Raw genomic sequence first — 12,853 nt, forward strand, 5'->3', positions numbered from 1 at the left:
CTATTTATGGCCAAATGAGGTAACACCATTGTGATTGAGCCTAAAGTCCGCTGATGAAAGCCCTTGCATTTGCAGTACTACGCACCAGGTGTCTGTGGTGACATTCAAGGGAAAAATCACAAGCGGTGCACAGTTAGCAGTGGTTGGTCTGCCAGACAGGGTAGGCAGAGCAACAGACTCTTCAGCGATGGACTGTTTTTTCTGGTCTCTGCTAGCCTTGCGAGTAAACGGTTACTATGGCCGAACAAACAATGAAAAGAGGGATGACTACAGATGATGAAACTTCAAAAACAAGTGCAAATCCAAAGAAAAACTCGTCACACAGTGGACACGGTTTGGATCTCTGGGATCCAAAAACAAACCTGCAATTACCGCTTATCGCCATAGGAGGCACTAAAGACAATGAAGAGGAGATCTTCGAGATTGTAACTTTACGAACAAATTTGATCCCCTGAAATCCTGAAAAAATCAAAAAAAAATTTAAAGTCTGTTTTGCAAATACTCTGAAATGGACTATTGTTTTACGAGTACTTTTACTTTTAATACTTTAACTATATTTTGTTGGCCATATTTAGGTTTAGTTGAATTCTCAATGCAGACTTTTACTTGAGTATTTTTACATTGTGGTATAGCCTCTTTCCTCTCATCTCTATACGTTTCATGAAGCCCAGAGATAAGATTGAATTTTGTCGCTCAAGATGAAACATTTTAAAATCACGCAGGCAGCTCTACGCGTCAATTCGTGCGGCGCAGGAAAGAAGAAGTACCACCGTATCTCAGGATATAGCTCTCAACCTTTCAACTCTTTTAACCCAAAACTTCCTGACAGTAACTCAGATTGTGATTTGAAAACCGCAATTAAAAACATTTTCTTCTCAAAAAACATATTATTTTTTATGTATGGAGCCAATCACTTGTTTCCTACAATCTTTGTTTCCACACCGACTGAACGACTGTGAACAACATACAGTACACTGTGTGGATGTCACCGAGCAAACTGTAGACATTCTGGTCTTCTGACCTCAAACACTGTAAGGTCATATTTTGTTTTAGTGGTTCTGGTACCTGAGTTTTAACAGCAAAAGAGCAGTAAGAATTGTGGGTAATAATGTACAGTGAAATGGACGGATGAGGCGTAAATTTGAAATGCTTCCACACCAGAAACAAACACAGACCCATCGACAGTAGACACCCAGACGATCAGACATAAATAGGGTCTCTGCTCAGTGCTCCGTTAAAGCAGCGGGGTTTAACTTAAGTCCTTCTCAGTGGTTCGTCTGTCGCTCTCCTCTTCATCATCCTCCTCATCATCATCATCATCATCTCCGAACGTCTGCTCCTCCATGGCGATGTGCGAGTGCGAGCGCGCCGCCACCTGAGCGGCGAGGGCGGAGCTGAAGCTGAGAGCCTGTGAGCCGTGGATCTCCGTCAGTCTGTCCATCACGGTGACAGCGATGACTTTAGGATTCAGGAAGCAGTCCAGACCGTTCTGGCCCTCCCCTTCCCCCAGGACGCCGTCGTATTGGTGCAGCTCCGACTCTCCGCCTCCTCCTCTTGAACACACCGAAGTTCCTCCCAAATCCCCGTCCTTCTTTTCCAAACCGCAGCTGAACTCCATCGTAGGCTCAGCGGAGGGGTCAGGCCTCACACTGCCGCCTTTCCCTTCCTCTTCCTCTTCCTCTTCCTCCCCTTCATTTCCTGCACAGCACTCTGAAAAGTGGTTTCCTTCTTCATCGCCACTTTCTACACATCCCAGAGAAGTCGGAGCGTCTAAAAGCTTTGTGACAGGATCTGGACTCTCACTGCGAGCTGAAGGCGTCACAGCGGCTGAAAGAAAGAAAAATAAATAAATCATTTAGGGTTGAACTCATATATTGATTTCCAGTTTTAAACTCAGGGCATTTTTCACTCAAAGAAAATTTACAATCAATGACCCCCATTATTAACAATATTATCCTTCATTGTCTCAACTTTGTACTAAATCCCAAAAGTGAAGTCCTCATCTATAAATGATCACAGGAGAGAGAGGTGATATAGGTCAGTGCAGACCTTGGTCGTTGAAGAGCAGCTGCTTCCTCTTCATCCTCTCCCCGTCTGACGCGCGGAAGCCCAGCACAGCTTTGAGCTCCGACAGGACGCGACGGGACTCCTCCCTCTCCCGGCGCTGCCGCTCCCGTTCCTCCGGTGACAAGATGTCGCACCAGGACCCTCTGCCTTCACCGTCAGAGTCGGAGTCTGTCACGTAGGCCTCCCACTCCTGGTCAAACATAAACAGCAGCGGAGGTTGACAACAGGGAAACAAATACTAGGGACATACATCTTGACCGTCGTGAGGGAGACTTGGTGTAAATAGAGGCACACAATGCGAGATGTCAGGTGGAAAGTAGACATTTCATCTCACCAGCTCTTCTGGTACAGGGTCTCTGTCCAGGATCAGCGGGTAGGATGGAGGAGGAGGAGGAGGAGGAATCTCAGGTAGAGGAGGACCACACTGCTCCACACCCTCAGAATTACCTACAGAGATGGAGTGTGGCCTGACGTTATTCTTGTCCTACATTGTGAAGGAGCTACTTCCTCCACCACTGTCATTAGTCTTGAGTCGTGGTAAAGGAAGGAGGAAGTCCGAACTCAAAATAGGCCCTGTTTAAATATAGAAGCTAGTATAGTACTAAAGGGGGTGTCACTGTGACGAACAGCCATGAGAGTGTTTGTGTCCAGCTCACCCGAACATGCGGTGACCCGTCTCAGCATGCGGTCCACCTGGGTGACGGTGTCCTCCCAGCAGCCGGAGCTGGCCTGCATGTGAGGCTGCAGCTGGTGCAGCCGGTCACTGAGGTCCTGGTAGCCTTCGAACGTCAACTCCACCGGTTCCTTAGACACCATCAGCTTCTCCAGGTCGTCCTCCAGGATGATCATCCTGACGATACCAGAGACAGAAGAGGAGGACGGATGTTGAGAATACAGACTCGTGCCTTTTAAATGTATGTCATTTTTAATATGTGTGTGTCTCACTCGCTGAGCAGCGCCTTGAGGTGCAGCTGCAGGCTCCTGATGGAGGTGTGCAGGGTGTTGAGCTCTCGGCATTTCTCCCTGGCTCTCCCCGTCTTGTCGGAGCCCTCGGCCGTCGTCCTCAGCTGGGTCTCGAAGTGGCGATGGAAGTCGTAGCTGCGCTGCACTTCGCAGAGGCAGCTGGCCAGAGCGTGATGGAGGGGCTCTGTCACCGCGGCGATGGAGCGGTGCAGCGGGGGAGGAGGAGGAGGAGGAGGGTTGGAGGCGTCGCCGCTGGGTGAGCCCTCATCTGGCTCCTCTATCCTCCGGGGTGACAGGAGGAGAGCCAGCCGACGGAAACATTCAGAGCTCTGTCCCACCCACAGCTGGAACAGCATCTGCAGGAAGACAAAACATTTATGCCTAAAAGTCCTTCTTCATAAAACCAGTACAACTCCTTTCTTTGGCTTTTTTAGCCGCTGTTTCAGACCTTTTAATTCAAGAGCCAGAACTGAATACAGTTCATGAATACACTAAGCACTGACGCTCCTAAACAATCGGCTGTGTGACTAAACTGTTAGTGTTTGTAAGATTCTGAGCTTACAGGAGGAGAAGTGGATGAAATGGATTAAGATTAAGCTTCTTTCTTGTGGAGAGTTTGATGAGAAGATCATCACCGCTCTGGTGTCTGTGCGGTAAGCCGGTTGGATAGAGACGGGGGGGGACAGCTAGCCTGGCTCTGTCAGTCAGTTCCTTACCTTCAGGGCGGGCAGGCTGTAGTCGTCGGTCAGCTCCTGAGCCTGCTCGTCACCCAGGTGCTCGATCCCCAGGCCGAGCCCCAGCTCCTTCAGAGGCACCGCAGACACGTAGTTGGTCACGTTATCGATCTCAGAGTTCAGAGGGAACGTGGACGGCGTTAAGGACACATCACACATGAAAACAACGCGTGCACCTAAAATCCAGACATATATATAATATTTGACTCCTTTTTTGATGCGAGAGTATCTTTAAGCATATGTATGCATCTGACAACAAGTACAGTATAAGTCTTTGTCCAAAAAAAAGGTATGAATTTATGCACCACATCCCAGCAAGTTACCCACTACCACTACAAAAGAGGTCAAAACAGCATGAAGACACCCTTATTTGAGTCTTTCTCTCCAGGTAAAGGATATGCCTTGAGCATGTGACAGGTGGCTCTCCTCGAGGCTCTGAAGGCCGTGCGGAGCGATCGGTACAGGGCCTTCCTCAGTCCGATGAGCTGCTGGCCTCTCGGCACCGCCCCCGGCCCCGCCCTGCTAAAGGAGTTGGCCGCACTCACCCTGTCGAGCAAACTTGACAAGTGAAATGTGATACAACTGTGGAGACGTCCCAGAGAGGCAGGGGGGCACACACACAACACTGAACACCACATCACTAGAGACGAAACCAACAAACCGAGACGATGAGCAACCACGACACAGGAGTGTTAGTTGTGACGAACAAGACAATATGACATGCTATTAAAGGAATAGTTCCACATTTTAGGAAATAAGCTTAATCACTTTCTTACCCGGGAGTTACATGACAAGTTCGATACCACTCTCATGTCTGTCTGGTAAATATGAAACAGGGTCAACAGCTTGCCTAGCTGCGTCCAAATGTAACTCTAAATCTCAATAATTAACATGTTATATCTTGTTTGTTTAATTTGTACAAAAACTGAAATGTAAAAAAGCCATTTGGACAGAGCCAGACTAGCCGTTTCCGCATTTCCTGCTGCGGCTTCATATTTACCATACAAACATGAGAGTGGTATTGATCTTCTCATCTAACTCTCGACAAGAAAGAGAAACTATTCCTTTAACTTACTTAGTGAATGAAGTATAATGCTAAAGTGTGTTGTAACAGACAATGCTCAAGCTATACACACAGACAGAGACCAATAGTGGTCTAAAACAAGTGCTAACATAAATAATAAACACTTACAGTCACACTAGCTGAGGAGGTAAGTTAACTAACGCACCGCAAGCAAAAGAGGGAATTAACTGAGCAGCGTTGAACCAAGCAGATGGAGACATGACAGGAAATGAGCATTATGTGATTGGTTGATATGTATGCAAGAGGACATAAAAACGATCACACTTACAGGGTGAACCCTCTGGAGATGACCTCCGTCTCCTGCACCAGGCGCAGGGCTTTGCGAGCCAGCCCGGTCAGCATCTTGCTGTTGTGGACCAGAGCCTGGAGCTGCGTGGCCCGCGTGTGGACGGCCCTCTGCATGCGGCCCCGCCTCCACAGAGTGACCCCCCTCAGGCCCAGCCAGCCCAGCAGCGCCAGGCCCCACGGGACCGCGGCCAACGACCACAGGCCGTCGGACGCGGAGCAGAGACCCAGCAGCACCGCAGCCAGGCCGACCAGCCCTGCCATGTCCCTGAGAGAGGACAGCAGGAAGGAGGTTTGATTAGTGCGAACATTAATTGTTCATTTGACAGTTTAGATCCATGAAGGGGCAATCCATCAGTTTTACAAGTCAAAGTTAATTTATAAGTCTCTGGGAGTACTGTACTTTAATAAGACAGTTTCTTTCATCTTTATGTTATCTTTGTAGCGTCACTAGAATACCAAGGCTTTGATTAAAACTTCTGCTTAGAGTCAGTGCTCACATTATTTAATAAAGTCAAAATATATATGGGATGCACTAAGAGAAACACCGCACAGTAAAAAACTTTGTTTTGTCTTATTGTTACTATCAATACATATAGACATAATTTCTTAATATTTGTATTTTAGGGAATAGGGACAGGTTTTAATGTAATTTTAATTTATTTACTTATTTATTATTATTATTATTTTGTATTTTTTTTTTTAATATCATTATTGTTATTATTGTACTTGTCTACCTGGATGGATTAAGTCTTGTCTGCCTTGTTTTATTATGTATGCAAAATAAATAAAATACTTTTTCCATGCAATACATTTTTTTAAGAAATGGGTGTTTAAGAAATTACATTTTACATGTTTACTTTTACTTTAGAGGCCATAGTTTCAGTTAGTGCCGGTGTTGTATTGGAATGCATTACATTCTCTGGTGAACCCATTATTTTGCCCGTCCATTGTGGTGTCTGTGTGTGTTTGTTTCCTAACAGTGTACCATAGGGAGGGCCTGGCTATGAGGCTCGGTCTGGGCAGGGTGCTCGCCCGGCTGGACGAGCCGGAGGCAGACGAGGAGAGGGTGAGGAGACTCGGGTCTAACAGCTCAATCAGCTCCACGTCCTCCTGCAGCAGCACGTCCTGGTCCAGAATGCACCTCACCGAGTACTGGCCGAAAACGCAGTCCTGGAAAGAAAAGAGAAACGCGTGTTTGAAAAGAGGAGACGCCTTTAAATATAAAACTGAGTGAAGCAGCAGGTTTCAGTGCCAGCATTCCTTTCCGTTTCCCCATTCTACCTACCAGCTGCTGGCCCATCTTACGAGACGCAGCCGCCTGGTGGATCGGACTCCATCTCCACAAGGCTTGAGCCAGCCTCCATAAGCGTCCTCCCTGCAAATCACACACGGGGGAAAGATTAGATCAGTCAATTAAGCAACGGCTCCGGTCCAGTTTTTATGCCCCAGTGGATCAGCGAAATATATTCCAGATTAAAATGATTCACCTGCAAGTCTGTCAGTCATGTTGGTGTTGGTGTGCTTCCTTTAGCTTGGGTTTATTCCCAGGAATCACACATCCAATACATAGTAACTGTGTGCACTCAAAAACACACTCACGGTCAAAAGGAGTATCCCGGGAGACAAACTCTTTCAGGCAACAACAATAACTGCAATGTGTGTTTGTAAAAACACTCCCCGGTCTTATATAGCTCCGCTGCTGTGGCACAAAAACCCACATAATCACGTTGAATTTCAATTTCGGTGTTACAACTGAATGTTTACATGTTCGGCATCAATAAAACTTAAGCTTTTATCCTTTCAAAAATGGTTGACAGATGGAAAGGAAGGACTCTTTTAGTTTTTCTCCGTCTTTCATTGGAGACGCTACACATAAAACACACACACTTCAGTTTTATTTCTTGCTTCCAGGGAGTCTCTGCATCCCCTCTGTAAACAGTCTGACACATCCAATCACAACCAGAGTGACATTTGCGTCTCACATTTTAAAGTGCGTTGACATTTCGATGCATATTAACAAACCTCTCAGGCTGTTCAAAATGCTGCAAGATTTTCTTGTTAGCTAAAGAGCCTGAAAAACTGCGTAAAGCCTAATCATGAATAGGATCTATTATTCACTAATCTGCTTAGAGTGTTCTGTGAAATGCTTTGTTTTAAAAATAGGACTCATTTTGAAAGATATTTTGTCCGTTGAGGCTTTGGGCTTTAATAATGTTATCATTATTCTTCTGTTAATGTAATGCTGTGACGTGTGTGTGCTCCAGGGGTTATTGATTCAGACTGGCCAGCCCTGGGCTGACCTCTTTCCTGGGGGGGTAAAGCACAAGTGTTATTAGACTAAAGGCCGCAATAGTATTGATTACTGATTTGAGACTGAGTTTCAGGACTGGGCTTTCACACAACACCGGTCGAAGTAGGCCACAATCCCTGTTTCGTTTTCTCTGTAGTATCAGAGCGGCTAATCCCATCCGGATACTGTCACGGAGATGATGTAAAGCACGTACAGATTAACTCACTGCACTCTCACTACTGTAGTATATCCTGCTACAGTTGGTTCATACTCATCAGTATTCTCCTGGTGTCACACAGACACTCCAGCTTCCAGACACACTCAGCACTGACAGCTGTGTATGATGGCAAGTCTACATGCACAGCATGAGGGAATAGTTCGATAATTTGGGAAATACGCTTTTTGGCTTTTTTTGCTGAGCGTTAGACAAGAAGATTGATACCACTCTCATATCTGTACATTCAGTATAGAGCCAGGATATGGTTAGCTTAGCTTAGCACAAAGACTGGAAACGGGGGGAAACAGCTAGCGTGGCTCTGCCCAAACAAAATCCAGCTACCAGCACCTCTGAAGCTTCTTCAGAGGTGTTCTATGCACATGGTTGTGAGTTCTCTATAAAGTTTTTCTGGGGTTTTGTCAGACAAAACAAGCAATGTGAAGACTTTGCTTTGGGCTCTTTGCAATTTTGTCACATTTTACAGACTGTATGATTAACCGATTAATTAATAATGAAAATAATCATTAGTCGCAGCCCTAAAAGCATGTATACAGTACACAAGGATTAGGAGAGAGGGGATTGGAGTACTTGAGGATTGGCATGTGCTGTGCACCAGTTTACCTACTGGTTTAGAGCTGAAACAATTAGTCAATTAATCGCTTAGTTGATCCAACAGAAAATGAATCAGCAAGTCTTTTTTCAAGCAAACATGCCCAAAAATAAATCAAATATTAATATTTGTTGTTGTTTTTTTTTAAAATACTTCCATAATCATCTGAACGATTACATCCCACTTCGGCGAATCCTGCCTCTTTATGTTACTTAAATATCACAGGCTCCAACGTACAAATTAATTTACATGTCCTCCAAAATATAAGCATATCAAGTTAAGGACCTGCTGCTGCCGTTTGCACACTTAGTATTTTATGGGTATTGTATTAGACACATATTGCTTATATTATTGCACTTATATTTCTCAGATTCTGCACTTTTTAAATGCAGATTTTTTGCTAATCTTTTATCTCATTTGTGCCCGATTCATTCCTGGTAAATATGTGTGAAGTCTTTCAATACAATGCACCATTTGAGCTTCACGCATCTGCAATGTCATTATGCTTGCATAATGACAAAGTTCTTCTTGAAGGACACTTACTGTTCATACCACACATGGTGTATATGAGCTGTGTTCAGTAAGACCTTTCACTGGCAACGTCAACATAGATAAACTGTGGTCTGTCTACATAGATAAAGGTGTTTTTTGCCTCGGCTCCGACTTTATCTGAGCTTCAGGAAACTGGTCACTCGGGGACGAGCCAGAAGCTTTCCTGTCTCATCCGAATCCCTCATCCTCCTTAACTCCTTACAACAACAAGCGTACCAGAGAGGAAGCGTGACACGTACGGAAAGTTCCTGAACGAAGCAAACACAAAACCGTTTCCCGTGGCGAGAAGAGGAGGGGGAGAACGAGGAGAGGCTGTGTGTCATGTGATCCGGAGCTTCCCAGGACTCATTTATCGTCTGTATGAATCACAGGTCGACTTAAACTACAGTCATCCACGGTTAGATTAATGCAGGTGCTATTTGAAGTTCATGAGTACATCCAGAAAGGCAGGAACAACGTCAGAGAGAGAGCAGAGCGTAGTCGCAGTAATCGCATTTGGGCTATCTCTATTAAAATCAGAACAGCAGCAGGAGAGAGATGCATTACAGAGTGAAGAACATGCAAAATAAAATACCTGCATGTGTGTGTAGGAGGCCCGTGTTGCCATGTCTTGTCTGATTGAAGCGAAGCATATTATAAACCAGTGCACATAACAGTCTGTGGGTGACTGTGTGCTAATGTGTGTCACTGTTTGGAGTCAATAGTCAAATTAATTACTTTCTGTCTGACCGCACAAATCAAACAGTGACAAACACACATGCACACACACTGCCCCGGGTCGGGGATATCGTTTGAATAGTGATGGGAGTTATTTCCTTGTTTAATTGTTTGGTCTATAAAAAGTCAGAAATATTAAAAATAAATGGCCATCACATTTTCCAGAGTCCTTGTTGGCGTCATCTAATGTCTCGTTTGTCCGACCAACAGTCCAAAACCGAAGAATATCAGAATCAAAAGCTTTTTTGGCCAACACATACAAGGAATTTGACTCTGCTTTTTCGTTGCTCTTAATGTAGATAAACAGAAATAGAAATACAGCTAAAATCAAGGACAACAAAGCTGGAAAAAAGGTAAAACATAACAAATAAACAAAAACAGAACTAGCGAGCGCAACACCGAGGCTGCATCTTGGTTTACATTCAGTTTACAGTAATATAAATGAGAGAAAACCAGCTAATACTCACATTATAGAACTGCCACGTGATAACTTTTGGCATTTTTGGCTATTTTTGATTTTTTTAAATGCTTAAACTCTTAATAGATTATTAAAATACATATATGTGTATCTTTGTATGTGTTCTTTTGATGCGAGCAAGTAGGCGAGGGCGGAGAGAAAAAAAAAATCACAGATCCTGCTTTTGATTATGATGGTCGAAATTAAAATTGTGACATCCCTAATACTGTCACTGATGTACATTGTCTTCTGTAAACGTATTAATGTCTTACATTTCTTTATAATATGTATTTCATTATGTTTTATGTTCAAGTCTGTGTGCATTCTGTGTTTCACCTTGCTGCAAGACAAATTTCCCACTGGGGACAATAAAGTTAAATTTGGGATACGAAATTAGATTGATGGTTCCATTAAATCTAGTTGATTAATTGACGTAATGAAGAGATTAAATAATTTCTTCAGGAGAGGACAGGCATGTGTGATGTTGGTGTCGAGGATGGGAGGAGGAACTCACTGAGGTTTTCCGTGGATCTCCGTCGGGAGAGGCGAGGTCTCCCTCTTCTCCGCCATACTCGTCCTCCTGCGAAGCCGTTGGACATGCCTCAAAGTCTGTGTGCCCTAGGTCATGCAGGTACTGGAAAAGAGGGGAGTTCTGCAAAGAGAAAAAAAGAGACACATTGAGCAGTTGAGGATTGATGGATGAGAAGGGAGAGAGCGAGAGACATAAAAAAGTGCCAGATGGAAGGAGAAAATGTGGTGATGATTAGGTCACCAGTCTGATGCAGGTTGAGCTGATTTTGATTAAGGTATCCTGAGCCCCCCATCTCTCCTCCATGCAGCTCACTTCTCTGTCCTGTTCTGGGAGGAATGCTGTAAAACTTAAGTGCATTCACATGTGTGAATCTGTAAATCAACAGGACCTTCTTTTGAGCCTCTCGGTGCACCATGGACTAAATGTAAGCACAAGTCAACACGTGCAATGTAAATGTGCAATAACACGTTGGTCACTTTTGGAATTTGAATAATGTAAATATACTGTTCCGGATATATGCAATAACATATGCTGATCACTCTGTGCAATAACTATACGATGCTGTGAAATAATTATATAATTATCTGACGGACACTTTGTGCAACAATCTGGCAAAACTGTCATCTCATCAATATACCATATATTGTATTATCTTTTAAATTTTTTATATTTATATTGCATTATTACTACTATTTTTTTTAGCACCTATGGGATTGTCACAATCTAATTTCGTTGTACTACACAATGACAATAAAGGGCTTGAATCTTGAATCTTGAATCTTGAGAGTCATCATGTAATAACCTACACATAGAGGGGTGCTGTGTAGCCTGAACAAAGAAAGCTCAGAATCAAAACAGCCATGAAATTAGCAGAAAGGAGGAAAAACATCCCATGCTAGAATATGTCTTAAAAGATGTCTGACCCAGTTCTCCTCCTGCAGCTAGTGGGAAAACTCTGCATCCCTGCTGTGTTTTGGTGCCTCTGGACAGCAGTGTAATGTAATTAACCCATCATTATATATCTAGATAACAGTCAAACATGCTACTACTCACATGCATTGTCACACCAAGTCGCAGCTCATGTTGTCACCATCCAGACGTAGCTATGTGAGTGTCAAGGTTGCTTTTTTTTCCTCCAGAACCGACGCATTGGATCTGGTCATCCCCACCCCACCTCCTCTAAACTAACCAGTCTAGTAATGACGACACTGAGGCAGCAGCTCAGCTCCTTCTCATGACCATTAAAGCCCCTTTGGCAGAAACACAGCTAGCAGCAGCCACACAATAATATGTGGATGTATTGTGATAAGTCAATGCATGGCAACAGAACGCAATGCATAGCAACAGCAGGGCTGCTTTATGTGAGGCTAGCATGCTAAGCTAAGAATTTACCCCCAAAACTCGCGAGGTGTGACAAAGCATCCAGAAGTTTCGATAATAAATAAATAATACAAACCTCAAATACCACATCTTCATCAAACTCCTCAGTCATTGCTCTCCGCCATCTATACACACAGCCCGGTTAGCATTGTGTAGTTGTAGGCGACAAGTAGTCAAGGAACAGTTGAGATAAGTTGGTTAGTTAGCCGGTTGCTAAACTTTACATGAAAACTACAATTCCCATAATGCTCGTGTTTAACCGGAAATCATCTTCAAAATAAAAAAACTACACATTTTAACAATGTGTTGGAATCAAAATTACAGCAAAACAGCAGCATTTTTAAAATTTATATTCACTAAAATATACAATTGAACATTTTTTTATGTTTACTCATGTGCTTTACGTAATATATTAGACCAACTGCATCATATCTTCTTCAACATATATTTATTTTGAAATTGACGTTGTTGGGAAAAGCCAAGCTCGACCGTTGGAAAAGCTAAGCTATCGAAAAAGCAGCCGTTGCATTACCGGAAATCATCTTCAAAATAAAAGAATACACATTTTTCACAATGTGTTTGAATCAAAATCACACCCAAAAAGCAGCATTTTTTAAATTTGTATTCACTAAAATATACAATTGAACATTTTTGTATGTTAACTCCTGTGCTTTACGTGATATATCACAACAAATGCACCATATCTTCTTCAACATATATTTATTTTGAAATACATAAAACGGAAGTGTGTTGTTTTGTTGCGTCATACTTGACGTTGTTGGGAAAAGCCAAGCAGTGGACCGACCGTTGGAAAAGCTAAGCTATCGAAAAACAGCCAGTGCATTACCGGAAATTGCCTTCAAAATAAAAAACTACCCATTTTTGACAATGTGTTTGAATCAAAATCACAGCAAAACAGCAGCATTTTTTATTTTTATTCACTAAAATATACAATTTCACAC

General features: G+C 43.4%; 1 protein-coding gene across 5 annotated transcripts; it reads right to left on the reverse strand.

Moving 5' to 3' along the window:
* Positions 1-479: 479 nt before the first annotated feature.
* Positions 480-12,130, reverse strand: vezt (vezatin, adherens junctions transmembrane protein). 5 transcript variants are annotated; one of them, XM_074626122.1, is made up of 12 exons: positions 11,968-12,130; positions 10,494-10,631; positions 6,422-6,511; positions 6,122-6,306; positions 5,117-5,401; positions 4,129-4,310; positions 3,747-3,940; positions 3,013-3,386; positions 2,724-2,917; positions 2,402-2,514; positions 2,050-2,257; positions 480-1,827 (listed from the first exon to the last, which is right to left on the reverse strand). In XM_074626122.1, the coding sequence occupies exons 1-12, from the start codon at positions 12,001-12,003 to the stop codon at positions 1,250-1,252; spliced, it is 2,577 nt and encodes an 858-aa protein (XP_074482223.1). In that variant the 5' UTR covers positions 12,004-12,130; the 3' UTR covers positions 480-1,249. The 5 variants fall into 5 exon arrangements, with proteins under 5 accessions (XP_074482223.1, XP_074482222.1, XP_074482226.1 ...); XM_074626121.1 differs by having other exon boundaries at positions 4,129-4,322; XM_074626125.1 differs by having other exon boundaries at positions 3,747-3,894; positions 4,164-4,310; positions 11,968-12,129.
* Between the last annotated feature and the right edge of the window lie 723 nt (positions 12,131-12,853).

The sequence above is a fragment of the Sebastes fasciatus genome, chromosome 23, assembly GCF_043250625.1.
Source record: "Sebastes fasciatus isolate fSebFas1 chromosome 23, fSebFas1.pri, whole genome shotgun sequence".
Taxonomy (NCBI): Eukaryota; Metazoa; Chordata; class Actinopteri; order Perciformes; family Sebastidae; genus Sebastes; species Sebastes fasciatus.